At 43.3% G+C, this 27,433-nt stretch overlaps 1 protein-coding gene across 1 annotated transcript in view; it reads right to left on the bottom strand.

Annotated features, from left to right (window-relative positions):
- TENM4 (teneurin transmembrane protein 4) overlaps positions 1-27,433 on the bottom strand; it is a 164,687-nt gene that overhangs the window by 114,415 nt on the left and 22,839 nt on the right. The window contains 2 exon segments of the mRNA XM_087722028.1: positions 13,053-13,263; positions 16,133-16,347. Of these exon segments, the coding sequence (XP_087578154.1) occupies positions 13,053-13,263; positions 16,133-16,347 (426 nt within the window).

The following is a 27,433-nucleotide window of genomic DNA, read 5'->3' on the forward strand; positions in this document are numbered from 1 at the left end:
ACGGGTTTTATAAGTGTGTTGCTTACGGGACATATTTTACAAATATATGCATCTGTGTGTGTGTGTGTGTGTGTGTGTGTGTGTGTTTGTGTGTGTGTGTTAAAATAGATGGTAAATGTTTTTCGATTCTTTTTGGTATTTCCCCCCCCCCATTTTTTTCTGGAGGAAAAAGAAAGGAATAGAAACCTGTTCCAGCTTATGGAAAGCATTGTATTTCTATTTACTTTTGACAGAAAACGAAGAAGAATAACAATGCAGATCGGCGAGAAGCAGCAGGCGCGAGGCGCGAGTGAGTTTCAGCACTTTTTATTGCAAGAGTAAGTGACTGCGCGCTGCTGGCTGGGCCGCTGGAACTCACCTTTTAAGGAGCTCCGGCAGCCCAGCTGGCCAATGACAGTAGTTTAAACTTCCCGGGGTTTGGCCAACCAATCCCCGGTGAGCATGTGAAAACATGTAAATTAAGGCGCTCCGGCAGACCAGCCAGCCAATGACAGTAGTTTAAACTTCCCGGGGTTTGGCCAACCAATCCCCAGTGAGCATGTGAAAACATGTAAATTAGGGCGCTCCGGCAGCCCAGCCGGCCAATGACAGTAGTTTAAACTTCCCGGGGTTTGTGCAACCAATCCCCAGTGAACATGTGAAAACATGTAAATTAAGCCGCTCCGGCAGCCCAGCCGGCCAATGACAGTAGTTTAAACTTCCTGGGGTTTGGGCAACCAATCCCCAGTGAGCATGTGAAAACATGTAAATTTAACAACGTCCGTCCGTTCATACAATAATGATGACAGATAACCGAAACTTATATGCGAGGTCAACAAATTAGCAGATTTACGTAGATTGCAATTATATGTTGTTTTATTCCAGCAAATCTCAACTTTCCACTAAATAATATTAATAATAATATATTATTATTATAGGGACGCAGTGACTCATGGGCTAAAACGCTGAGCTTGTCGATCAGAAGGTCAGCAGTTCGGTGGTTTGAATCCCTAGCGCCGTGTAACGGAGTGAGCTCCCATTACTTGTCCCAGCTTCTGCCAACCTAACAGTTCGAAAGCACGTAAAAATGCAAGTAGAAAAATAGGAACCACCTTTGGTGGGAAAGAAACAGCTTTCCATGCGCCTTCGGCATTTAGTCATGCTGGCCACATGACCACGGAGACGTCGCTGGCTCTTCGGCTTTTAAACGGAGATGAGCACCGCCCTCTGGAGTCAGGAACTAAAGAGCCGAGGTGGCGCAGTGGTTAGAGTGCAGCACTGCAGGCTACTTCAGCTGACTGTTAGCTGCAGTTCGGCTGTTCAAATCTCACCGGCTCAGGGTTGACTCAGCCTTCCATCCTTCCGAGGTGGGTAAAATGAGGACCCGGATTGTTGTTGGGGGCAATATGCTGACTCTGTAAACCGCTTAGAGAGGGCTGAAAGCCCTATGAAGCGGTATATAAGTCTAACTGCTATTGCTAGGAACGACTAGCACATATGTCCAGGGGGAAACTTTACCTTTAGCATGAGGAAGGAATATTTCTTTAAAAATTCCAGAAGTTGTGGGTACTCCAACACTGGAGATTTTTAAGAAGAGATTGGACAATCATTTGTCTGGAATGGCATAGTGTCTCTTGCTAAAGCAGGGGGTTGGACTAGAAGACCTCCAAGAGCCAAGGTGGCGCAGTGGTTAAATGCAGCACTGCAGGCTACTGCTAGATCAGCAGTTCAGCGGTTCAAATCTCACCGGCTCAGGGTTGACTCAGCCTTCCATCCTTCCGAGGTGGGTAAAATGAGGACCCGGATTGTTGGGGGCAATATGCTGACTCTGTAAACCGCTTAGAGAGGGCTGAAAGCCCTATGAAGCGGTATATAAGTCTACTGCTATTGCTATTGCTTCCAACTCTGTTACTTTGAGGCAAGGATGGCGAAGACTCAAGCTGACAAAGGAGTGAGTCAGCATGTCATTTTATGAGCCATCGTAACCTCGAACGGTTGTTAAACAACCAGTCATAAGTCAAGGACTACCAGCACGCTGCATTGTTTTTGCTTGATATTTTTTTATTTAACTCCAGACTTCCTCCGAGAGGATCAATTATTTCTCGCCTTTGAAATAAGTTCTTTTAAAGGGAGGGAACTGCAAGTTTAAACACCCACAGTGCTTTTCAGTGGCAGCTCTAACTATTCATCCTTGTCTTGACTTATTAACATATTTTTTTCCTCCCTAAAAAAAAAAAAAAAAAAAAAAAAAAAAAAAAATCAAAAGCCACGTTTGATGATTTCTTAAAATATTCATGAAGACAGGATGTATTCGGGTAACGCGAGGTTGACAAAAATGACAAGATGGCAAGGCGGCTTTGAATGTTATTGTTTCTGATCCTCCATAAATATAACGTACGTTGAATTAAAATGGGATGTAATTACAGGAGAGAAGCCTGTAGCGTTGTTGGGCTCATTTTTCATTGTGACAGGCTAGGAGGAAGCAACGGTGGCAGAAGAACAGCTCCTTATATTTAAGATTTAAAAAGTCTTTGAAGCAAGCAAACCGTAGCTTAAAAATATCTTGCCTCTTACCCAGTACATAAAAGGAAATGGCTGATATATTTCGTGAAGGTTCATAAATATAGTGGGCTGTTGTGGCCCAGCAGGAGCCGTTGGAGCTGCCACCAGACTCTGACAGCGAGGGGCCCTCTGAGTCGGCTCTGGAGGATGTGGAGGACCCTGGACAGGGTTCCGACTCCGAGCTGGGCGCAGAGAGGCTGGTTGGCCACTAGGAGGCGCCTGAGCCTTGGACCAGTGGGGAGGAGACAAGGGAGTGTGATCCGGACGTCAGCAGTGGGGAGGAGCCAAGCAAGTTGTTCCTGGATGCCCGGCACCGGAGAGGTAATAGGCGTAAGGAACAATTACGCAATTACAGGAGGTAATTGCACTCAGCTGGTGGTACTTAGGCTCCTCTCCAGACTATTAAAGGACTGCTTGTGCACACACCCCTTTTGCAGAAGTCAACGCAGGAACTAATGTTGGAGGACATTATTGTGAGCTTGGCAGGCTGGATTGCTGCCCAAGCTTGTCTGTGCCGGTTTGCTGCCAAGGACCTGTCTGCCCGTTAATTAAATGCCGTAACTTATCTTTGGCTCGGAATGTGTTGGTGTGGGACGAGGGGGGTCAGAACAGTGGGCCTTTCTAAAACATGGATGGGGATGATTTAGGAGAAGGACTGGTCCGTCCTATTTCCTGTTGTGGTCCGTCGATGGTCTGTGGAGCTTGCAGCAGAGTCGGACAGTGAGGAGGTTGGGGAGGAACATGGGCCAGTCCTGGAGTCTGGGGAAGGCTCGGACGAGGGCTCTGCGTCGGAGGCAGAGAGGGGGCCAGGGCCATCTGGAAGTTATGTGCTGCCTCCTAAGCGTCCAGAATCGGACAGTAGCGAGGCAGAGGAACATTCTCCCCCTGTCCCCAATGCGTGCATGCGCAGAGCTGCCAGAAGGCAAGAACAGTTAAAACAGAAGGGACGACTCAGGAGTAAGATTTGGAGGTGACTGGCGCCTCCCATAGGACATGAAGGAGGAGCAAAGGCACATGAGCCTTTGCAGGAAGCAACTTGGTTCGTGCTGGTCAGTTTACCTTCTGAAGCTCGGTTTGGACTCTTTGCTCCGTGTGGCCTTGCCAAGCTAATTGCTAATTAAGTCTGTGGCAGAGTTTCAAGGGAGATAAAGGTGGGGGCTTATCCGCCTTATTCTGAAGGATTTTGGCAGCCTCCTGTAGAACTCTTTACAACTATTTGGGACTCATTACCGGCTGTGAATGAATATAATTCACAGCCTTTGAAATAAAAAAAGAGGGTTTGGGGACCTAATTGTGTGCTTTTTATTGTATCAGGAAGACATTGCAGGCGTTTTATTACCTAAGTAGGTAACATCATCAGTGCTAGAAGAGAGTGGGGTTTGTGGAATGGAAGATGGAGGAGGAAGAGGACTGTGGGGTCCTTGGTACTCTCTGAGCTTGGTTGTTAGCTTGCAGATGTTTCATTACCTAAGTAGGTAACGTCATCAGTGCTGGAAGAGAGTGGGGTTGTAGGAGAAGGAGGAAGAGGCCAGGGTGGAGGAGAAAGGAGAAAGAGAAAGAGGAGAAGGAAAGGAAGGGGAGAAGGAAGAAGAGGAGGAGGAGAAGCATCTGCAAATCTTTGCTGAACAATAGGAAATTAGTCAACTCATGGATTAACCTCCATGACTGGACTGAAGTAGCTCAGAATTCCTTATGTTGACATCTTAGAAACTTCCTTCATCGCCCTTGTTGATTGCCTTCTGTCCTGGCCAGGGTCAGATGAGACTGTAATGGTCTCCTTATCCTGTTTTTTTCCTTGGGGAATCTACTTACAAAAAGTTCTTGCTTGGTATAATTACAGACTGTACAGTTATAGCAGTGTTTTTCAACCTTTTTGTGCAAAGGCACACTTTTTTCATGAAAAAAATCACGAGGCACACCACCATTAGAAAATGTTTAAAAAATTTAACTCTGTGCCTATATTGACTATATATAAAGTAATTTTCCCACGGCACACCTTACACTATGTCACGGCACACTAGTGTGCCGCGGCACAGTGGTTGAAAAACACTGAGTTATAGAGACAAATTTGATTCTGAACGTAACAATGGCAGCAAGATTGTTGGTGGCGCAGTACTGGAAGAAGGAAGAATTGCCTACTATTCAAGAATGGACGTTAAAAGTAGTAAACTTAGCAGAGATCTCTGCTAAGAGATCTCTGCTAAGCAGAGCCAAAATCTCAGCATATTTGAAGGACTATTCCGATGAGAAATACAAGCTGGAATGGAGAAGATGGATTGACTACATTCAAAATAAATATCGGACTAAGAAATCTCAATTAGCCTATGAATGAATGAACAAGGAACGTTACAATTTATCTAAAGTTAGCCTAATAAAAGGAGAGTTAAAGTACAAGAGGAGCTAGGATGCTCTAATTAGTTAGCTTATGTTAGCGTATGATTGTTAAACCCATGTCACACCTATCCTCCGCGAGCTGCACTGGCTTCCCATCGGTCTCCGAATGCGCTTCAAGGTGCTGGTCGTTACCTTTAAAGCCCTACATGGCTTAGGACCTGGATATCTACGGGACCGCCTCCTGCCACATACCTCCCAACGACCCATAAGATCTCACTTGCTGGGTCTCCTCCGGGTACCGTCGACCGGGCAATGCCGGTTGGCGACTACTCGGGGGAGGTCTTTCTCTGTAGCTGCTCCGGCTCTGTGGAATGATCTCCCCGCAGAGATCCGGACCCTTCCCACTCTCTCGGCCTTCCGGAAAGCCATTAAAACCTGGCTGTTCCAGCAGGCCTGGGGCTGTTGACCCCAAAATATGGTCCAGCCCCACTTGGAATGGAGTGCATGGTGTGTTTTTTAAATCTATCTTTTCTTTCCTCTTATTCCCTTTTGATTTATTTGTATCGTTAGCCGCCCGGAGTCCTACGGGATTGGGTGGCATACAAATGTTATTAAACTTTGAAACTTTGAAATGTTTATACCCTGTATTTTGCTCTGGGAGGTTGGGGGAGGGAGGGAGGGAAGGAGAAGGGGAAATATTTGTAAAATTTATTAAAACTTTTCATTTAATCACCTCCACTAGACCGATTAGATCCCACAGATTAGGCCTCCTCCGAATTCCATCCGCCGGCCAGTGCCGACTGGCGACTACCCGGAGGAGAGCCTTCTCTGTGGCTGCTCCGGCCCTCTGGAACGAACTCCCCGTGGAGATTCGAACCCTCACCACCCTCCAGGCTTTCCGCAAAGCCCTTAAAACCTGGCTGTTCCAACAGGCCTGGGGCTAAAGAGCTGTTGCCCCCGTCTCGAATGGTATGACTGTTATGTGTTTTTAAATTATGTATTGTTATGTTTCGTCTTTCATTTTCTGTCTGTACCCCACTTCCCTGATTTGAATTGTGAGCCGCCCTGAGTCCCCTCCGGGGGAAAAGGGTGGCATATAAATATAATCAAATCAAATCAAATCAAATTTTTTAAAAAAAGCAAAAACTCACTTAACCTGGCCCCGCTGAGCTTCACTACGATGAACTCTTCCACCCAATAAGCTTTTACAGTAGGCATGTCAATCTCCCGTTGAAGCACCCTCAACAATCTATTTGCACATCAGTGCTAATGGTCGTAAGTAGGAACAGTTCTTCCCAATAATAAGCTGACTTTCAGCTCCTGCAATATAACTGGCCTTTGCGACAGAGATAGATGGCTGTCTTACTTTTAACCCGACTATCATCTCCCTTTCTCCAAAAATAACTAGCACAATCGTGCTATTTGGCAAGCCAGGCCTTGTTAAGTCTGATCTTACTTTAACATCCTCCTTAAAGCTCTCTTGGGCTTTGGACCTGCAAATTGCCGTATTTTTCAGAGTATAAGACGCACCCTTTTCCCCTAAAAAAGAGGGTGAAAATCTGGGTGCGTCTTATACACCGAGTACAACATTTTAGGTCTCCCAAACCCACCCACCCACTTCACAAAAATGGACATGCAGAGGGTTCAGGAGGCCTGCAAAGACCTCCTGGAGGCTGGGGAGGGCAAAACTGAGTGAAAAACAGGCTGTTTTTTTGCTCATTTTCACAAAAATGAGCAAAATACGAGGCATGCAGAGGGTTTGGAGGCCTGCAGAGTGGAAAAAACGTTTTTTTTTTTAGTTTACCTCTACAAAATCTTGGTGCATCTTATACTCCGGTGTGTCTTATACACCGAAAAATACGGTACCTATGTGAATTACATTTGTTAGGACCAAAAAAAAAACCTATAATTATACATGTTAAAGAGATGGTCCAATTGGCTGGATTCCCAATAGATCTTTCCTCTTTTTCCTTAATTTTAGAATAATTATCTATCTATCAGCTGGCTGGATTAGTTAGGAGAAGAGGGACTGTTGCAAATTTGGTTCGTTATTTATCTACTGGGTAGCATTAGGATTAATTACTAAGGGCTACTCTTTCTCTCTTGGGTACTGGGCTGAAGCAATGCTTCTGTCACACTTGTTAGAAGCTGCAACAATGGGAAAAATATATTAAAAATTGTGTATTTTAAAGCCTCCACCCAGGATGCATTATTTGTAATTCTCCAGGCTTGTCTTTTGGGGGGAGTTGGCTGGGTCAGAAAATATTGGTTCTCCAAAGTTGACATCGGGAACGGCTGAAAAGATCCCGAGAAGCTCGTCTATTCCCTGCCATCTCTGAACAGGTTTTTTTTTTTTTTTTGGCCAAGCCGCTGCCCCAGATGAGCTGATTATATCTCTCCTTTGGCCTGCTGTTTTGCTCCACTCAAGACCAGATTGTCCCAAATAAATCACAGTAGATCTGGCAGAGGTGAATCCACCGGGCAATTTACGGAAGAGCATCTGTGTTACAAAAATGCTGCCAAAGTCATTTGCAAGGAAGCTAATTCATTACAGAGAGAGAGAGAGAGAAAAAAAGAGACCTTGGTCTTCCTTTGCTATAATTTGCAAGGACAGGGAATGGAAGGGACTTATTACAAGGGGAAGCCATTACTCTATGGCTTCCTCCGTGTGTTTCCTGCCAAACGAGTATTGACTACTTTGTCATGGTTTAGCCGAAAATGGTTATGGCCCACTGTCAATTTTCAGGTGTCAAGAAGTTCAGAAGTTTGAAGAAAAGTAAATGTTCTCAAGTCTTGCTCTTTGGAAAAAGTCTCTTTATTAGTTTGTTGGTGACTTTATTTGTTAGAGATATCCATCAAGAGTCACGAGTAGAGGGATGGAGAGAGGGGTGGGATTCAGCCGGTTCACACCGGTTCAACTGGTTGCTTCAAGGACTGGCTGGCCCCGCCCATCCCTCCCCAGAATCTCCACACGACCTCAGGCAGAGACTCTGGGAGGGTGAAAAACAGGCCTACCGGACACGTTTTCAGCTTCCGGAGGGCCTCTGGAGATAGCTGGAGGCCGTTTTCACCCTCCCGGAGGCGTAGTGAAAACCTCATGAGCCTGGGGAGGGGGAAAATGCCCTCCCCCTGCTGGAGGGTGCAGGAGGCCAAAGAGGCCACGTCCTCCCACAACTGGGCAGAGAACTGGTTGCTAAAGTTTTTCACTCCCACCCCTGGATGGAGATGTGGAAGGTTTATGAATGAGTCTCGGAGCTTTTAAGATGTTTAAGCATTCTGGTTGGGGAATTCTGGGAGTTGAAATCTACTTTTTTTAGAGTCATCGAACTGATGAAACGCTGGTCTAAATTGCTGAATTTCACAGTTCCGGGTGAGAATGTAGCTAAATTCATACATTCTGCTACTCTGGTTTCTTACTTTTGGAAAAGATCTGTGTCCTTCTGAAAAATAAGTGTACCGTTTTCTGTCTCTATACATAAACCAACTCTAAATTATCCATCGGATCAAAGAGAACTCTTATGCAGAATTCTAATAGCAATCTCTTTCAGAACAGTTATGTCTGCATTATCCATTTTCAATCTTGTGTTAAAATGTGCGGGACTTGATCTCTTGACTTTAGTCTATTAAAATGCACCAAAATATCTCTAGGGACATTCCTCATTCTGGCAAATCTGAGTATGAATTTCCTCAGCCTAGCTGGCTGAGGAATTCTGGGAATTGAAGTCCACCCCTCTTAAACTTGCTAAAGTTGAAAAACACTGGTTTAAGGGGTGCATAATACTCAAAGGTGGTTTTACACACGAGTTAAAGATAGGCTAAACCAGTGTTTCTCAACCTTGGTGACTTTAAGTCCTGTGAACTTCAACTCCCAGAATCCCCCAGCCAGCATAGCTGGCTGGGGAAATCTGGGAGTTGAAGTCCACAGGACTTAAAAGTCACCAAGGTTGAGAAATAAGGGGCTAAACTATACAATTTTATTTTATTGTTCAGCATGGAACAACACCCATGTGTTCAAAATAAGGATCTCTCTCCTCAACAATTTCCAAGTAGGTATAGAGCCGAGGTGGCGCAGTGGTTAAATGCAGCACTGCAGGCTATTTCAGCTGACTGCAGTTCGGCTGTTCAAATCTCACCGGCTCAGGGTTGACTCAGCCTTCCATCCTTCTGAGGACCCGGATTGTTGTTGGGGGCAATATGCTGACTCTGTAAACCGCTTAGAGAGGGCTGAAAGCCCTATGAAGCGGTATATAAGTCTAACTGCTATATGGACTTCAACTCCCAGAATTCCACAGCTAGCATTGCTGAGGATTCTGGGAGTTGAAGTCCACTCATCTTAAATGTTGCCCAAGGTTAGGAAACATGGCTTTAATAGAAGTGCAATCCACAAGGCAAAAGTTTTTCAAGAGCAACGAATATATGATGAACTTTTGGAAGGACACTATGAAGAAACATTCTCTCATCTGTCCACTATAAGGGACATGTATAAGATTAGGTTACAACGTGGTGCCTTTTGACATAATTCAACTTTAAGGATGTAAAAAAAAAAAAACACGTGTTGATGGAGCAGGAAAGAATCAAATATTTCAGCCAGAAAGTAGAATGCAGGTAGTCCTTGATTTACGACCACAACCGAAACCCAAATTTCCGTTGCTAAGCAGGATGGCGGTTAAGTGAATTTTGCCCTATTTTATGACCTTCTTTGCCACAGTAGTCAGGTGAATCACTGTGATTGCTAAGTTAGTGACGTGGTTGTTAAGTGAATCTGGCTTCCCCAGAACATCCTAGTGTTCAAATTTTGCAACCGTTAACAACATCGACATTTTGATGGTGTAACAGTAAGTGTGAGCAACGGTCAGAAGTCACTTTTGCAAAGGGCCGTGGTAAACTCAGTCAAGAAACAAATGGCCCTAAATCAAGGGTTATCTCTACTATCACTGCATTTCAACCAGAGATTGAATCAACTCTCGGGGTAAGTGATAAACAAATAAATAAACGCTATATTGCATCCCTTAATGACTTTGCTTTAATAAGAACTAGACTTTTAATTAACCTGCCAAGACAAATTACAGCCAATGGCTCTCAGGTAGTTATTGAATACAGCTGAGACTCAACACTAAAGCTGCTTGGGGAAGAAGGAAAAATGTCACTCTCACAACGAAGGATCATTTTGCAAGTCCAGGAGGGGGGGAAAAAATCAGACCATTAAACAGTCCCCGTGGTTAGGAATGTTACGTGACCCGTCAAAAGCGCGTTCCACAAAAGCGCGGTCGACGAAATCGCGTATGTGACGTCATCACAACGCGACGAAAAAGATCGAAAAATTGAAATAAAAATTAAATTACAGCAAGCTGATTCACATAAAGGTAAGGGTTAGGTTAAGGGTTAGGGTTAGGGTTAGGTTAAGGGTTAGGTTTAGGGTTAGAGCGTTAGCGTTACGTTTAGCGTTAGGTTAAGGGTTAGCGTTAGGTTTTTCGTTACGTTAAGGGTTAGGTTTAGGGTTAGGTTTGGGGTTAGGTTTGGGGGGGTTAGGGGAAGGTTTTAGCTTTATTTTTACATTTTTCGATCTTTTTCGATCTTTTTCGTCGCGCTGTGATGACGTCACATACGCGCTTTCGTCGACCGCGATTTTGTCGTCCACGGTTTTGTGGTAGAACCGAATGTTATACGTGTAAATTTTCATACAAGAGCCTGTGAATTACAGTGAGGTGGATTAGCAGATATTAAACATAGTTGTCTCGAAATGTAAAGCAGTTGTAGAGAGGGTTAACTGACATGATTTTAATGAGAGTCTCTCCTGCTATTTAGCAATGTTTTAAAAAGAAATAAGACATATCAAAAGGAACTCAAGAATCAAATGAGGCAGGCATGAAATGTGCTTACTTTTGCTACCGGTTTGGAACTGGGAGTGTGTGCTTCACTTGCACGCACACCTTCTGCGCCGTGACCCGACAAATGTGCGCATGACAAAAGCGCAGTGACGAAACCGCGGCGAGAACACCGCGCTGTCATAAACGTGCCCACAATAACGCGCCAACAAAACCGCGCCCAGAAAAGCGTGATTTAAGTTAAGGTGAGGGTAAGGTTCAGGGTTAGGTTCAGGGTTAGGTTTAGGGTTAGGTTTAGGTTTAGGGTTAGGTTTAGGGTTAGGGTTAGGTTTAGGGTTAGGTTTAGGGTTAGGGTTAGGTTTAGGTTTAGGGTTAGGGTTAGGTTTAGGGTTAGGTTTAGGTTCAGGGTTAGGGTTAAGTTTAGGGTTAGGTTTAGGGTTAGGTTTAGGTTTAGGGTTAGGTTTAGGGTTAGGGTTAGGGTTAGGTTTAGGGTTAGGTTTAGGGTTAGGTTTAGGGTTAGGTTCAGGGTTAGGGTTAAGTTTAGGGTTAGGTTTAGGTTTAGGGTTAGGTTTAGGGTTAGGTTTAGGGTTAGGTTTAGGGTTAGGTTTAGGGTTATTAGGTTGTTATTAGTTCTGCGTTGAAGACACGCTTTTGTCGGCGCGCTGTTGTCGGCGCGCTTCTGCGCTCATTCGTCGGTGCGATTTTGACCTCGCAGTTTTCTCGCCGCAGTTTCGTCGGTGCGCTTTTGTCGAGCGCGCACTTGTCGGTGAACCTTTCTGCGCATGCGCAGAGGGTCCGTGGTGCCATCTGGGCAGGTGGGAGGAGCCTCCCGCCGCCGCCACCCGTCAAGCGGGGTGGCAGAATACCACCTCTGAAATGAGGCTTCTTCCAATAACAACATACTCGGGTTTCAATCCGGTGAAAAAGAAAACTGGCCACTGAGGCTGGTGGCCAAACCACATCATATTGCAACTCTTAAGAAATTCTTGGATTAGGAATCTGTGAATTCCTAGGTAGCCAAAAGAAGACACCGTATTTCGGTGTCATCCATTCCAAGAACAGCGTTGGGTCAATCCAATTGCAAGCTTAACCAGAGGTGGGCTTCACAATCGTTTAACAACCGGTTCGCCTTGTGCAAAACCAAAAATGTGAGCGAGCGTGCACGCCGTCCACGTGGCTTCAAACACACGCCGATTTCATGCGCGTGGCTTCCAGCACACCTTGGGCAGCCTTGGTAAGTAGAGCGGACAAGGCACAGAAATCAGCTGAACTGCGTGGGCCGGGTGAGTGAGCCAGAGAGTGAAATATATAGGATGGGATAGCACCGGTGCGGGGGGGGGGGCGCTCAGCTGGTGGTCGGAACTACCGGTATGGACGAACCAATCCGAACCGGCAGCAACCCTTCAAACTGGGAGAAAAAAAACCATATACGGCACAGCTAAGATTTATTGGGAAGAGAAGGATGGTTTGGAGAAGCAGCCATTTTGAAAATGCAGTCCATATTATTTGGCATTAAATATGAAATTAAGATACTTCTTTTCATCCCCAACAGATCAGATCTGTGCTTCTTTTGCTGGAACCACGTTATGACATTATTCACCTTAAGTGTGTCAAATGAAGAGCATATATGTAAGAGCCGAGGTGGAGCAGTGGTTAAATGCAGCACTGCAGGCTACTCCAGCTGACTGCAGTTCTGCAGTTCGGCTGTTCAAATCTCACCAGGCTCAGGGTTGACTCAGCCTTCCATCCTTCCGAGGTGGGTGAAATGAGGACCCGGATTGTTGTTGGGGGCGATATGCTGACTCTGCAAACCGCTTAGAGAGGGCCGAAAGCCCTATGAAGCGGTATATAAGTCTAACTGCTATTGCTATATACAAAGAGGAAACCAAGAAAATGTTTACCTAAAACTGACTTGGCAAACTTAAGTCGGTTTCCTACAAAATGATACTCTAGTGTTGTGGCCCAGATGGTGTTCTTGCAGACATTTCATTACAACATTAGGTAACCGCATCAGTGCTAGAAGGAAGGAGGAGAGGAGGAGGAGAAGGAGGAAGAGGAGGAGGAGAACTGTGAGTTCCTTAATGCTCTCTGAGCTTGATTGTTTTCTTGTAGACGTTTAATTACAAAACTAGGTAACTACGCCAGTGCTAGAAGGAAGTGGGAGAGGAGGAGGAGGAGGAGGAAGTTGGCAATTGTGGAGTCCTTGGTGCTCTCTGAACTTGGTGTTTTTCTTGCAGACGTTTCATTACCCAGCTAGGTAACACCATCAGTGTTGTTAGCATCAAGGGCCGCTCAGTTCAACCCTCAGCTACATATATTCCCTTCTATCGGTAAATCGTAAGATGCTCTTACCAATAGTGGTGGTGAGGAAGGAGACCAACTCGGATTCTTTCCCATCGTTGTAAAAGGCCAGGTGCCACATGCCAGAATCCAAATACTGAATGAATCCGGTCTCGTGGCTGGCCGGCGGCACGAAGCTCTTTGGCTGCCGTTGGGGTCCTTCCAGATTGCGGGCTTCCTGACTCAGGAGCCTCCGTCCGTCCAGCAACTCGACAAAGTCAAACTGAAACACACACACACACACAAATGGGAAGAACACGTGTGTTGAAATGTAGACCCCCCCCAAAAAATAATTTCAGGTCCTGGTTACAGATAGTCCTCAACTTAATCATAATTTGATTAGTAAGCATTCAAAGTAGGGGTGAAATCCAACAGGTTCTGACAGGTTCTAGAGAACCGGTAGTGGAAATTTTGAGTAGTTTGGAGAACCATTAGCAGAAATTTTAAGTAGTTCAGAGAACCGGTAGCAGAAATTTTGAGAGGTTCAGAGAACCGATAGTGGATATTTTGAGTAATTCGGAGAACTATTAGCAGAAATTTTAAGTAGTTCGGAGAACCGGTAGCGGAAATTTGGGGTAGTTCGGAGAACCAATAGCGGATATTTTGAGTAATTCGGAGAACTATTAGCAGAAATTTTAAGTAGTTCGGAGAACCGGTAGCGGAAATTTGGGGTAGTTCGGAGAACCAATAGCGGATATTTTGAGTAATTCGGAGAACCATTAGCGGAAATTTTAAGTAGTTCAGAGAACCGGTAGCGGAAATTTTGAGAGGTTTGGAGAACCGATAGCGGATATTTTGAGTAATTCAGAGAACCATTAGCGGAAATTTTAAGTAGTTCGGAGAACCGGTAGCAGAAATTTTGAGTAGTTCGGAGAACTGGCAAATGCCACCTCTGGCTGGCCCCAGAGTGGGGTGGGAATGGGGATTTTGCAGTATCCTTCCCCTGCCACACCCACCAAGCATACCATGCCCACCAAGCCACACCCACAGAACCGGCAGTAAACAATTTTTGAATTTCACCACTGATTCAAAGTTACAACACTGGAAAAAAAGTTATTTATGGCCACTTTTCACACTTATAACTGTTGCAGCATCCCCGTGGTTATTGAGTGATCAAAATTCAGACGCTTGGAAATTGACTCATATTTATGACTGCTGCTGTGTCCCAAGGTCACGTGCTATTCAGCCGGTGGTATTCAGCCGGTTCGAACCAGTTCAGGTGAACCGATAGCGGAGATTGTGGATGGGCCAACACACGGGTCCCGGCTCTATGCCATCCTATTTAGCCACGTTTTTGAGGCCAGGTGTGTGCGTGGAACCAGGTGTGTGCGTGGAAGGCGAGTGTGTGGACAAAGCACACGCACGGACAGCCAAGCTCATGTGTTAGGAATATAATTCTAACGGTTGGGTTGGCAATATATAAATCATGTAACAATGTTGTACCTGTTTCTTTAAATCATACTGTAAAATGTGATTGGTTGCTGTTTTCCTCAATCGGCCATAAGAGGGAGCCAGAGTGACTGTTAACTCTCTCTGTTTATTAGATGCTGGGCTGATCTGATCTGAGTGTTTTTGGAAGCTGGCTGTTAGAAAGTGCCGTGAGCTATTGTAAGTTTTGCAACTGTTAACAAACTTTGAATGCCAAACTGATTATATGATTCTGGACTATGTTATTTGGATTATCCCTTAACTGAAAGACATTGATGACTGACTGTCTTATCCGTGTATGACTTGGACTGTTTGATGGACTCTGATACTTCTATTTTCACGAAAGTAAAAGCCTATTTAAACTGCAGTGTCTCTGTAGGCTGGTTTGTGTATTCTCCAACACAACTCTCACAACGCTTCTCTGAATGTACTCGCTCTCCCAACGGGGAGTTTACCTAACAGCATGTACGGGAGGTGCGTATACACGCAAAACAAGCGTGCGCACGCAAGGCAAATCGGTGATAAAAATAAGTGAAACCCATCACTGGTGACGTGATCCCCTTTTGCGACCTTCTGACAAGCAATGGGAAAGTCAGTCTCACTTCACAACCTTGTTAGGAACTTAATAACCGCTGTGACTCACTTAACAACTGTAGCAAGAAATTAATGGGGCTTCCCCATTCACTCTTGTTTGTCAGAAAGTCGCAAAATGGGACCACACAACCCTGGGAGACACTGCGGCCATTGTAAATATGAGCCAGTGGTCCAGCGTCCAAATTTTGATCATGTGACCACGGGGCTGGGGCAATGGTCATATATGTGGAAAACAGTCATAAGATAGTATTTTCAGTGCTGTTGGAGCTTTAAACAGTCACTTACACTTTACAACGGTTGTAAGTCAAGAACTGTAGATCTGTATTGCATCTTATGTTCAGTAGTAATCATTCTGGTGGCCAAGATAACTCTTCTGAGCCAAGGTGGCGCAGTGGTTAAATGCAGCACTGCAGGCTGACTGCTAGATCAGCAGTTCAGCGGTTCAAATCTCACCGGCTCAGGGTTGACTCAGCCTTCCATCCTTCCAAGGTGGGTAAAATGAGGACCCGGATTGTTGTTGGGGGCAATATGCTGACTCTGTAAACCGCTTAGAGAGGCCTGAAAGGCCTATGAAGCGGTATAAGTCTACTGTTATTGCTATTATTGCTATTGCTATTCTGCTGTTTTGTGACAGACATGTATTTAGTTACCAAGTTTACAAAGATATTTTATTTCATCTTTAAAAGCCAGGTAACTAATCTTACTAATTCAGATTACTACTTATCATATTTGTAAAACATGTGTATATTTAAATAATATATAATATAAACATAGGAAGAGCCGAGGTGGCGCAGTGGTTAGGGTGCAGTACTGCAGGCCACTTCAGCTGACTGTTATCTGCAGTTCGGCGGTTCTAATCTCACCGGCTCAAGGTTGACTCAGCCTTCCATCCTTCCAAGGTGGGTGAAATGAGGACCCGGATTGTTGGGGGCGATATGCTGACTCTGTAAACCGCTTAGAGAGGGCTGAAAGCCCTATGAAGCGGTATATAAGTCTAACTGCTATTGCTAACTGCTATTGCTATTCTAATTTTATACGCATTGGTCATATCTCCCCAGAATTTGCCTCACCTGAGTGTGCGAAGGTGGGAGTCCTTTTCGTCCATAAATCCCAACCAGAGCCGATTTCCCCAATGAAACATTAAATTTCAAATGTACAGGATGGTCGATGAACACCTGGGATCTCCAAAATATGCTGGGAGGAATCTTCTGCGTGACTCTTCGGCCGACATCGATCTCCCCGGTGTCTATAAAACTGTCTTCGGGGAAGAAAGTACTGGGCTTTCCTGCTGAAATACATAGGAAAATAAAAATAAAATCTTGGATTAAATGAAGGTTCTCTTAATTGAAAAAATTATCTCCTCTTTGGATAATCAAGACAATTATTATTATTTTTTCTCCAATCTGAGAGGCTGGAACCACAAATTTCCAATCTTCTATGCCCTTGGAATTTTTATGATCAAGATTAATTTTTTTTAAAATGTTTTGTACTAAAAAAAAATTGTTAGGGAACTTTGCTGTCGTTTTGATGGCCCTTTGTCAGGAACGAGGAAGGCAAAAATATGTATTAATTGATTTCTACTGCTGTTATTATCTCTTTTACTCATTAAACATGAAACCCAGTCAACTGAACATTTAGAAATGTATTACAAATACCACTTATTATTATTATTATTCGCAACAACAGAATTGTATCACAACGGCCAGTTGTTTCGCCGGATTTGGCATTGGTTACTAGTCGGGCCCCACCCAGGGGCCTAGGACGTCGTAACGTATTTTCGTAATATGCGTGCAGATCCAAGCAGTGCGGCTTTTTGCATTTGACCGATGGTCATTTTGTCAATTTTTAACTGTTTCAAATGTAATTCCAGCGCTTTTGGAATAGCACCCAGTGTGCCAATTACCACTGGAATTACCACTGCTGGTTTGTGCCATAGTCGTTGAATTTCGATTTTTAAGTCCTGGTATTTCGCGATTTTTTCATGTTCCTTCTCGGCGACCCTGCTATCACCTGGTATTGCGATGTCTATGATTGTGACCTTATTTTTCTCAACCAGTGCGATGTCTGGTGTATTATGTGCCAGTATTTTGTCCGTTTGTATACTATTATTATTATTACTATTATTACTGTTTCTTTTATTCATTAAACATGAAACTCCATCAACTGAACATTATTAAATATTAAATGTGAAACAGTTTCGACTTTGTTATTGCAAAGTCGGCAGTTTGGATTGTCGGTGGATTTTTGTATCTTTGCTTTCATGGCATTAGTTTATAGTGCTTGTTCTTGAGCAGCCAGGATTAAACTTTCTGTTTCTTTCTTGATGGTTCCCATCTTAAGCCATGTCCACGTCAAGTTGTCATTACATTTTCCTTCAATGTTTTTCAAGTGCTGTCCGTGCAAAGCTTTGGTTTTCCATCTATTTAATCTGTCATCCAGCTGTTTTTCCTTACATTCTGCCTTGGTTTCTGTTGTTTTTATAATGTTCTCCGTTTTCACAGGCTGCAGCAATTTTTCTGTGTTTTGGTTCATCCAGATATAATAGTTAAACTTTTCTTTGTAACTCTTTGCAGCCTTTGAATCTTATTATTATTTTAAAAAATTCTTCCAAATTTAAAACAGTGTTTTGAAGAGTTTAAGGCCACTTTACTCTTCTCTTACAACCACTCTCTATCTACACTGTCTCTGCTGGTGTAGTAAGAGAAAATTCACATCACTACTCCACTATGGGGTTTTTTAAAAAAAATCATTTTAATCTCTTTTAATTTAATCTGGTGCTGAATTTATAATTTTTTAATTTTCATATGTTCCAAATTCCATATAAATTTCATACAGATAGTCCTTCGACTTACGACCACAAGTGAGCCCAAAATTTCTGTGGCTGAGGGAGAAAGTTGTTAAGAGCCCCAATTTACGACCTTTCTTGCCACCGTTGTTAAGGGAATCACTTTGGTTGTTAAGTTAGTAACACCGTTGTTAGGTGAAGTCTGGCTTCCCCATTGATTTTGCTCGTCAGGAGGTGGCCTACTATTCCTATTCTATTCTATTTCTTATTCTATTCTATTCTATTCCTATATTCTGTTCTGTGCTCTTCTCTTCTATGCTATGCTATCCTATCCCATACTCTACTCTACACTCCCATTCCTATATTCTATTCTATTCTATTCTGTTCTGTCCTATTCTCTTTTATCCTATCCTATCCCTATCCCTATCCCTACCCCTATTCCCTACTCTACTCCACTCCAGTCTACTCCTCTATTCTATTCTATTCTATTCTATTCTATTCCATTCCAATTCCTATTCCTATATTCTGTTCTGTTCTGCTCTGTTCTATTCTATTCCACACCGAGGTTGAAGAACGCAGCTCTAAACTGTTGCCAAGCTGGAGCCTGGCCTGCCATTCTCTTCCCTTCCTTTTTGAAACATACTGTAAATGGAAGTGGTATTTGGAGAATAAAGAATTAAAATGTTCTCTCTCCAGCCGCAGTCTTTTTATGCAGCCAAATTCCCCTGTTCAATGGCAAGAATTTCGATGGGGAGTAGATTCTTGCAGCCCTAACATATATTTTTTTTAATATTCCAGACAGTAAAAGTCTACTTAAAACTTAAGTGATTCCATCTGTTAGGAAGTTAACACAAATTTCCCCCCCTGTGGACAGATTAACTGCTTTGGTGTTAAATTTATTTAAAATATGTGTGGTATTTGCAGATTTGTGAACATCCAACTGAGAGAGAGAGAGCTTTCTGTACAGAGGGCGGAATTTGCACCCATGGAAAACTCAGCTTCCAGAAACATTTAATAACGGAAGTCTCATTTTACCCACACTGAAATCAGCAATCCTTTTGAATTCACCTTTCAAACATTTAATCAGGTCCTCGCCTTACAACAGTTCATTCAGTGACTATTTGAAGTTGCAACATCATTGAAAAAAAGTGACTTATGACCGTGTTTTTTTCCACATTTATAACTGTTGCAGCATCCCCAAAGTCACGTGGTCAAAATTCAAATGCTCGGCAACTGACTTGTACTTATGACAGTTCTAATGGATATAATTGGATACATGTGATTGCTTTTTCCATATGATTCTGAAGCCACAATTGAGTTCTATACGTACTGATATTTGGAGAACAGAGAACAGTTTTTTTTTAAAAAAAAAATTCAGCAAGATTATCAGCCTGGCACCCAAAGTTTCTGATTTTCACAAACTTTTTTACTTTAATGGGGGAAAAATTGTGCTGCTTTTGTAGCAATCCTGAGTTTTATTGTGTTACACAATGCTTAGCTTTAAGTAAAGACAGGATTTTACCTCTCACAACTTTTTCCTGAGATACTGTGGTCATGCTAGTTTTCCTAAACAAAGGATGATTTTACATACAGGTTTTTCCATGGTGATAATTTTTGTATATCTTGTTTTTTCCTACGTGTTTCACTTTTCTTCTTTGTAACTTCTAACAGCGAATTCTTCATAAAGGTTATTGCATTGCATTCTTGATTAAATTATCTTTCCATTGATATATAATTTTATGGTACTACTCAAAAAAAAAAGTGGTGTTATTAGCCATCAAACCTCAAAAATATTGTACACTTGTCCAAAAAGGTTTCCACAATTTTGGCCAATATTGTAGCTTTGAATAGTTAATAGTTTACTACTTTCAACTGGTAGCTATATCTTTTGGTCTCGCGAGAAGACAGATAATTTTTTTAGAAAGCACGGAGTATTCTTGGATGGTAAAGGATAGGAATGAACAACTTCCAGAGATTGAAGCATTTACACGACAGTTAAATAATTGGGCATGCTTTAGGTAGTCCTCGGCTTATGACCACAATTAGCAATAGCAATAGCTATTGCTCTCTAAGCGGTTTACAGAGTCAGCATATTGCCCCCACAGTCTGGGTCCTCATTTCACCCACCTCGGAAGGATGGAAGGCTGAGTCAACCTTGAGCCGGTGAGATTTGAACCGCTGAACTGCAGATAACAGTCAGCTGAAGTGGTCTGCAGTACTGCACCTTAACCACTGCGCCACCTCGGCTCTTGGGAGTATAATTTCGGTTTGATCGAAAGTAGTAGTCGTAAATCAACTGACCACGTGCCTGGATCTGACTTTATGAACATTTTTACCATGGATGTAAAGCGAGTCACTGCGGTCACAAAGTGAATCATGTGGCTGTTAAACAAATCCAGCTTCCCGAATGCAAAGTCATTGGGGAAGCCGGCAGGAAAAGGTCACAAATCGTGATCAGGTGATGATGAATCACTTAATGACTACGGCAAAAAAATAATAATAATTGTGGTCACTTTTAAGTCCTCATTTAATGACGGCACCACTTAATGCCAAATTTTCTGATCCCAATTGTGATCGGAAGTGGAGGACTCCCTGTAGCTTTCCCACCTGATTTTCGAAACGTAATAAATTCAGTGTCTGATCTCAATTTAGTAAGGGATGTCGAAACTTGTGGTTTCAGGAAGCTTTCAAAAAAATGCATTTTGGCCTACATTTACCAACAAAATCACCATGAAAAACAACAACAACAACAATGAAGCATAATTAAGGAAGAAACGCCAACATTTGGTATCCCTGTGGGGGGAGAAAAACAAGGAGCATTAAAACAAGCTTATTTTAAATCATCAACACATGTCAGCGAAGACAGGAGAATTTTGGAAGAACACACAGTAAACAAACACACACGAAAGAGGTATCCCCCCCACCCTTTGATGGATGGCTCTGGATTGGATTGTGGTGGTGTGATAATGCACGTTTCGTGTCAGCATCGGCGAAGGGAGAGATGACGGTGTGGAGTGGGTGCGCTCTAGAAAATTCTGGAATGGAGTGGCAACTGGAGGGGGAAGGGCGTGATGTTATGAGGGTGGCGAGACACACAAGGAAAACACACCAACCGTACCTTCGCCAGCTCCTTTGCCTTTTCTCTCAGGTAACTCTAACCCTGTGCCCCCTGAGGAATACAAGGGGACGTCTGTTGGCATTGGCCAACGGCCGGCTGTGTCTTCCGTGATCTCAAACATCTGCCCTTCCATCGGCTGCAGGTGCCAGTTTAGGCCAAACAGGTGCATGGCTGCGGTGAGCAATGAGAGAAGTCAACTTTGGGATGGGGAGATGTTTCTTCACTGAGAAGAATGGCGAAATGTCAAAAATAGAAACAAAAACAAAAACAAAACCAGGGCTGAGGTTGGATGTTCCATCCCTCAGGATTCCATAATCAGCATTAGAATTCCTCTCGGAAGGCAATTGATTGAGTGGCCTGCATCTAGGAGAACATCCCTCAGTTGGGTCTCCAGATGAGGTGGGCTTTCCACCTTCAGAATTCCTCCCTGTTTGGGCCAATATCTAGAGGAGGGTTCAAGGTAATGCAGTTCCAAACTCATTAGAGGAGAGCCAGTGTGCTTTATTGGTAAGACTAGGTGCAGGGAGATCTAGATTGTGGTCCATCCTCCAACAAGGAAACCAACAATGCCATTTAGAGCCATTCATTCTTGCTCAACCCGACGGCCACTGTGACTTAGAGGTGAGTAGATGAGATTCTAGTTCACAATCAGCCCCCCTAAGTTACCTTGGACCAATCTCTCTCTCTAACTCTCTCCCCCTCTCTCTCTCCCTCCCTCCCTCTCCAACCTAAGTCACTGGAAAGTTGAGGGAAAAATAGGAAGAAGAGATACTGAGCTTAATTCATTGCCTTCATCTCTAGAATTAAAAGGTGGGATATCAACCAATCAACCAACCCACTGACCAACCAACCAACCCAACCCAACCCACCAACCAACCAATCACAGACTGGGAAAGTCTACTCAGGGGTGTCCAATCCTGTCAACTTCTGGACTTCAGCTGGGGAATTCTGTGTCCACAAGTTCTAAAGTTGCCAAAGTTGGACATCCCTAGTCTAGGCTGTCATCTTTCAGTAGTACAGGAAGACTGAGATCCTATAAGAATAGCAGGTACTATGAGTAGCCCCTACTCTTGAGGTGGGACTCAGCATTTATGAATGCGGGTAGTCCTCAGCTTATGACTACCCTTGAGCCCAAAATTTTCTGTTGCTAAGTGAAACATTTCTTAAGTGACTTTTGCTCCATTTCACGATCTTTCTTGCCACGGCAGTTTTAAAGTGAGCAACGTGGTTGTTGAAGCCAAATATCTGTTGCTAAGCGAGACGTTCGTAAAGCGAGTTTCGCCCCGTTTTACAACCTTTCTTGCCGCAGGCGTTAAGTGAATCAGGGCGGTTGTTAAGGGAATAACACGGTTGTTAAGTGAATCAGGATTCCCCGTTGGTTTTGCTTGTCAGACGGTCGCAAAAATCAACCACGTGACCCCGGGGGCTCTGCAACCATCGCAAGTTAGTGAGTCGCCAAGCCTCTGAATTTTGATCACATGATCATGGAGGACACTGCAATCGTCGTGTGTGTGAAAAATAGTCGTAAGTCACTTTTTTTCAGCACTGTTGGAACATCGAATGGTCACTAAATGAACAGTTGTAAGTTGAGGACTGTGAAGTCCCTCATGGGTCAACCGACACATCTATGTTCTTTTGCCAACAATGGACTGAGGGTTTGACTCTCTTCTTCTTATATAGAGCCGAGGTGGCGCAGTGGTTAAATGCAGCACTGCAGGCTACTTCAGCTGACTGCAGTTCTGCAGTTCGGCTGTTCAAATCTCACCGGCTCAAGGTTGACTCAGCCTTCCATCCTTCCGAGGTGGGTAAAATGAGGACCCAGATTGTGGGGGCGATATGCTGACTCTGTAAACCGCTTAGAGAGGGCTGAAAGCCCTATGAAGCGGTATATAAGTCTAACTGCTATTGCTATTGCTATTCTCTGCAGGATATTTTTGATTGCCCAATCTAATTTACAAATCTGAGATTTTCTAACCCATTTTGGAGTAGGCTCTATCCACAGCATCTGCTGTTCTTGTAGGATCTCAAGTTTCCTGTATTACTGAGATCTATCTAAAGAGGTCCTCATTACTAAGACAGGTTGCCTTAACAAAAATGGGGTGCACACTTAGAAAATGGGGAACTGGGATGCTTTGCCCCACTGCTCTTCCTTGCCGTCTCTTTCACTTCTTCCAGTACTAAACAGCCCCAACCTGGTTAGCGTTTTCAAGATCAGCCAAGGTTGGCTAGATGCCTTCGCTTATATATATGTTTTATATATTCAAAAAAGGATTTTTTTGAAATGACCATCAGATCATTAGCATTTCTTATACAGTAATTAACACGCTCTGATTCTAAGACGTTCTACTCCCCCTCCCCACCTGAAAAGAACTCTGTTCCAACCGCCAATTGCCTTATATAAACACGGTCTGATGCTAAGGGGTTAGACGTTCTACTCCCCCTCTCCCCCTGAAAAGAACTCTGTTCCAACTGCCAGTTGCCTTATGTTCAACTCTGTTCCAACTGCCAGTTGCCTTATATTCAATGGAAATTCAATGGTGAAAAGAGTAAGGTTCTACATTTAGGCAACAAAAACGAAATGCACAGGTACAGTATAGGTGGTACCTTGCTCAACAGTAGTAACTGTGAAAGGGATCTTGGAGTCCTAGTGGACAACCATTTAAATAGGAGCCAGCTGTGTGCAGCAGCTGCCAAAAAAGCCAACACAGCTCTAGGCTGCATAAACAGAGGGATAGAATCAAGATCATGTGAAGGGTTAATACCACTTTATAAGGCCTTGGTAAGGCCACACTTGGGATACTGCATTCAGTTTTGGTCACCACGGTGTAAAAAAGATGTGGAGACTCTGGAAAGAGTGCAGAGAAGAGCAACAAAGATGATTAGGGGACTGGAGACTAAAACATATGAAGAACGGTTGCAGGAACTGAATATGTCTAGTTTAATAGAAAGAAGGACTAGGGGAGACATGATAGCAGTCTTCCGATATCTCAGGGGTTGCCACAAAGAAGAGGGAGTCAAACTATTCTCCAAGGCACCTGAGGGTAGAACAAGAAGCAATGGGAGGAAACTAACCAAGGAGAGAAGCAACTTAGAACTGAAGAGAAATTTCCTGACTGTGAGAACAATTAATTAGTGGAAACAACTTGTCTCCAGAAGTTGTGAATGCTCCAACACTGGAAGTCTTTAAGAAGATGTTGGATAGCCATTTGTCTGAAACAGTATAGGGTTTCCTGCCTAGGCAGAGGTTGGACTAGAAGACCTCCAAGGTCCCTTCCAACTCTGCTATTGTATTGTATATTAACACACTCTGATGCTAAGGAGTTAGACAGTCTACTCCCCCTCCCCACTTCAAAAGAACTCTGTTCCAACTGCCAGTTGCCTTGCATTCCGTTACCTCAGTTCAAACTGGCAGATGTTCAACTCCTCCACTCAGAACCGGTGTGAGGCTCATTGCAGTACTAAACGTCGGTACCTCATCAAAAGGTCTACGCCTTCCACCTTTGGGACTGCTTCCGTATTCAAGGCGGCGGACGTGATATTCCCTTATGTGTTTCAATCACCGACCACCACTGAGCCAACGGATTGTGAACCAAATTTTCCCTGAATAGCCCGATCACATAGTTTCATCGCGAAGCACGGGTATCCAGCTAATAATGCAATAATATTCTGTAACAAGACAACTACGTATAGTATTCCAGCTCCTACGATTAACAAGGGATGGGATGAGGCCTACCGCACGAGGAATCTAGCAGAGAATAACCAACAGTACGAACTTTGGTGCGTAATGTTTTCTTTACACGTTAAATTAACACAGCAAAAATGTGACAAGTTTAAATAAGCCAACAACTGTGTAACAAGCAGCAGGAAAGCTCAGGCATAATTGGGCGATGGGGGCAGGGGGGGGGGGAAAGCTTTATTAACTACAAAGATGACTTTCCAACTTTGTTTCCCAACCTCTGATTCCCACACTTAGCAAGAACTCCAACCTCCAGCGAAGTTTATGCCACCGCTTATTTAAATCAACGTCACACTTGCTTTTATATAGCAATAGCAATAGCAGTTACACTTATATACCGCTTCATAGGGCTTTCAGCCCTCTCTAAGCGGTTTACAGAGTCAGCATATCGCCCCCACAGTCTGGGTCCTCATTTCACCCACCTCGGAAGGTTGGAAGGCTGAGTCAACCCTGAGCCGGTGAGATTTGAACCGCTGAACTGCAGATAGCAGTCAGCTGAAGTGGCCTGCAGTACTGCACTCTACCCACTGCGCCACCTCGGCTCTCATATATGCCAGCCTTGCGAGGTAGTCCAGTTAAGAAGGACACCCAGGAATGTATAGCTCCCTCTTTATTGTAAAGTGACATTAACAGAATCTTGCAAGACTTAAAGGGTCTCTCTGTCTTAGATGTTAGGGTCCCCAAAAAAAGGAAGGGCCCCTTCTGAGATGTTTCTCGCTCCTTTCAGTAGGCTCAGTAAAAGGATCTTCCTTCCTCCCTCTCTCCCTCTCTTCATCATTATCTGTCTATCTTCATCATCATCATTATCTAACTTGGTCGGCAACATCTATCTTTCTATCTATCTATCTATCTATCTATCTATCTATCTATCTATCTATCTATCTATCTTTCTTTCTTTCTTTCTTTCTTTCTTTCTATCTATCTATCTATCTATCTATCATCTATCAATCTATCTATCTATCTATCTATCTATCTATCTATCTATCTATCAGCAAATCATCTATCAATCTGTCTATGTATACATTAACTATCATCTATCTATCTATCTCAGTGTTTTTCAACCACTGTGCCGCGGCACACTAGTGTGCCGTGATATAGTGTAAGGTGTGCCGTGGGAGAATTACTTTATATATAGTCAATATAGGCACAGAGTTAAATTTTTTTAACATTTTCTAATGGTGGTGTGCCTCGTGATTTTTTTCATGAAAAAAGTGTGCCTTTGCACAAAAAAGGTTGAAAAACACTGATCTATCTATCTATCTATCTATCTATCATCTATCTATCTATCTATCTATCTATCTATCTATCTATCTATCTATCTATCTATCTATCATCTATCTATCTATCAGAATGAGATAGATGTCTGTCTCTTTGCCTGTCTGTCTGTCTATCATTATCTAACCTATCTATTTGTCTATCATCTATCTGTCTGTCTGTCTACCATTAGCTATCCTGTCTGTCTGTCTGTCTGTCTGTCTGTCTGTCTGTCTGTCTGTCTGTCTATCTATCTATCTATCTATCTATCTATCTATCTATCTATCTATCTATCTATCTATCTATCTATCTATAATCTATTCATCAGAAAGAGATAGATATGATAGAGGGATGTCTCTCTCTCTCTCTCTCTCTCCCTCCCTCCCTCCCTCTATCTACTGTATATCTATCTATCGTCTGTCTGTCTGTCATCCATCCATCCATCTATCTTCTATTTATCAGAATGAGTCTGTCTGTCTGTCTGTCTCTCTATCTATAACCTATTCAACAGAATGAGATAGATATAATAGATCTCTCTCTCTCTCCCTCCCTCCCTCCCTCTATCTATGTCTCTGTATCTATCACATGTCTGTCTGTCTGTTTGTCTATATCTATCTATCTATCTATCATCTATCTATCTATCTATCTATCTATCTATCTATCTATCTATCTATCTATCTATCTATCTATCTATCTATCTATCTATCTTTGGGAGCAGCTCTTGGTTAGAACTCGAGTAGCCACAAAAGTCACTCTTCACATGGATTTTGTGTCTGTGTGTATGTGTATGTATGTGTGTGTGTATATATGTGTATGTATATGCATATGTATGTATGCATGCATATATATATATATGTGTGTGTGTGTGTGTGTGTGTGTGTGTATACTTATATACACATATATATGTTTCTTCCCACAGTGAAGCTCATAAGCTTGCTTTGTCCTTTGCCAACCAAAAGAACTTCCCTCTGTGAATGAAAAGACATTTCTGAATCGCTAAGAACATCTAAAAGCCAAGTGGGAGCTTGGAAATGGTCTCCCGATGGGCTCCCTTGAAACCACCTCAGCCTGAACTAATCAATGACATTTCTCTGGCCATTTTTCGTCTCCCTGAGATGTAAATAAAGGCACTCAAAACACAAAAACACCTATTTCCCACCTCATGGGCAACACTCAAAAGGGGTTTTCCCCCCACCCCCACCCCCTAACCTCTGCAGAGGAGCGACCGCCTCCTAAAAGAGCAGAGTGCAATTAAAATCCATTTGAAAAGAGCCCAAATTTGCTCCACTATGCAGTGACTGAGGGCTTAAGACTCCTAGCTTGGCCTCCCTTCCCTGGGCTAACTTACTTTCTTTCTTTCTTTCTTTCTTTCTTTCTTTCTTTCTTTCTTTCTTCCTTCCTTCCTATCTATCTATCTATCATCTATCTATCTATCATCTATCTATCTATCAATCATTTATCTATCTATCATCTATCTA

Source organism: Thamnophis sirtalis, unplaced genomic scaffold, assembly GCF_051295495.1.
Source record: "Thamnophis sirtalis isolate CommonGarterSnake01/CBP01778 unplaced genomic scaffold, rThaSir2_p1.2 scaffold_8, whole genome shotgun sequence".
Lineage (NCBI taxonomy): Eukaryota > Metazoa > Chordata > Lepidosauria > Squamata > Natricidae > Thamnophis > Thamnophis sirtalis.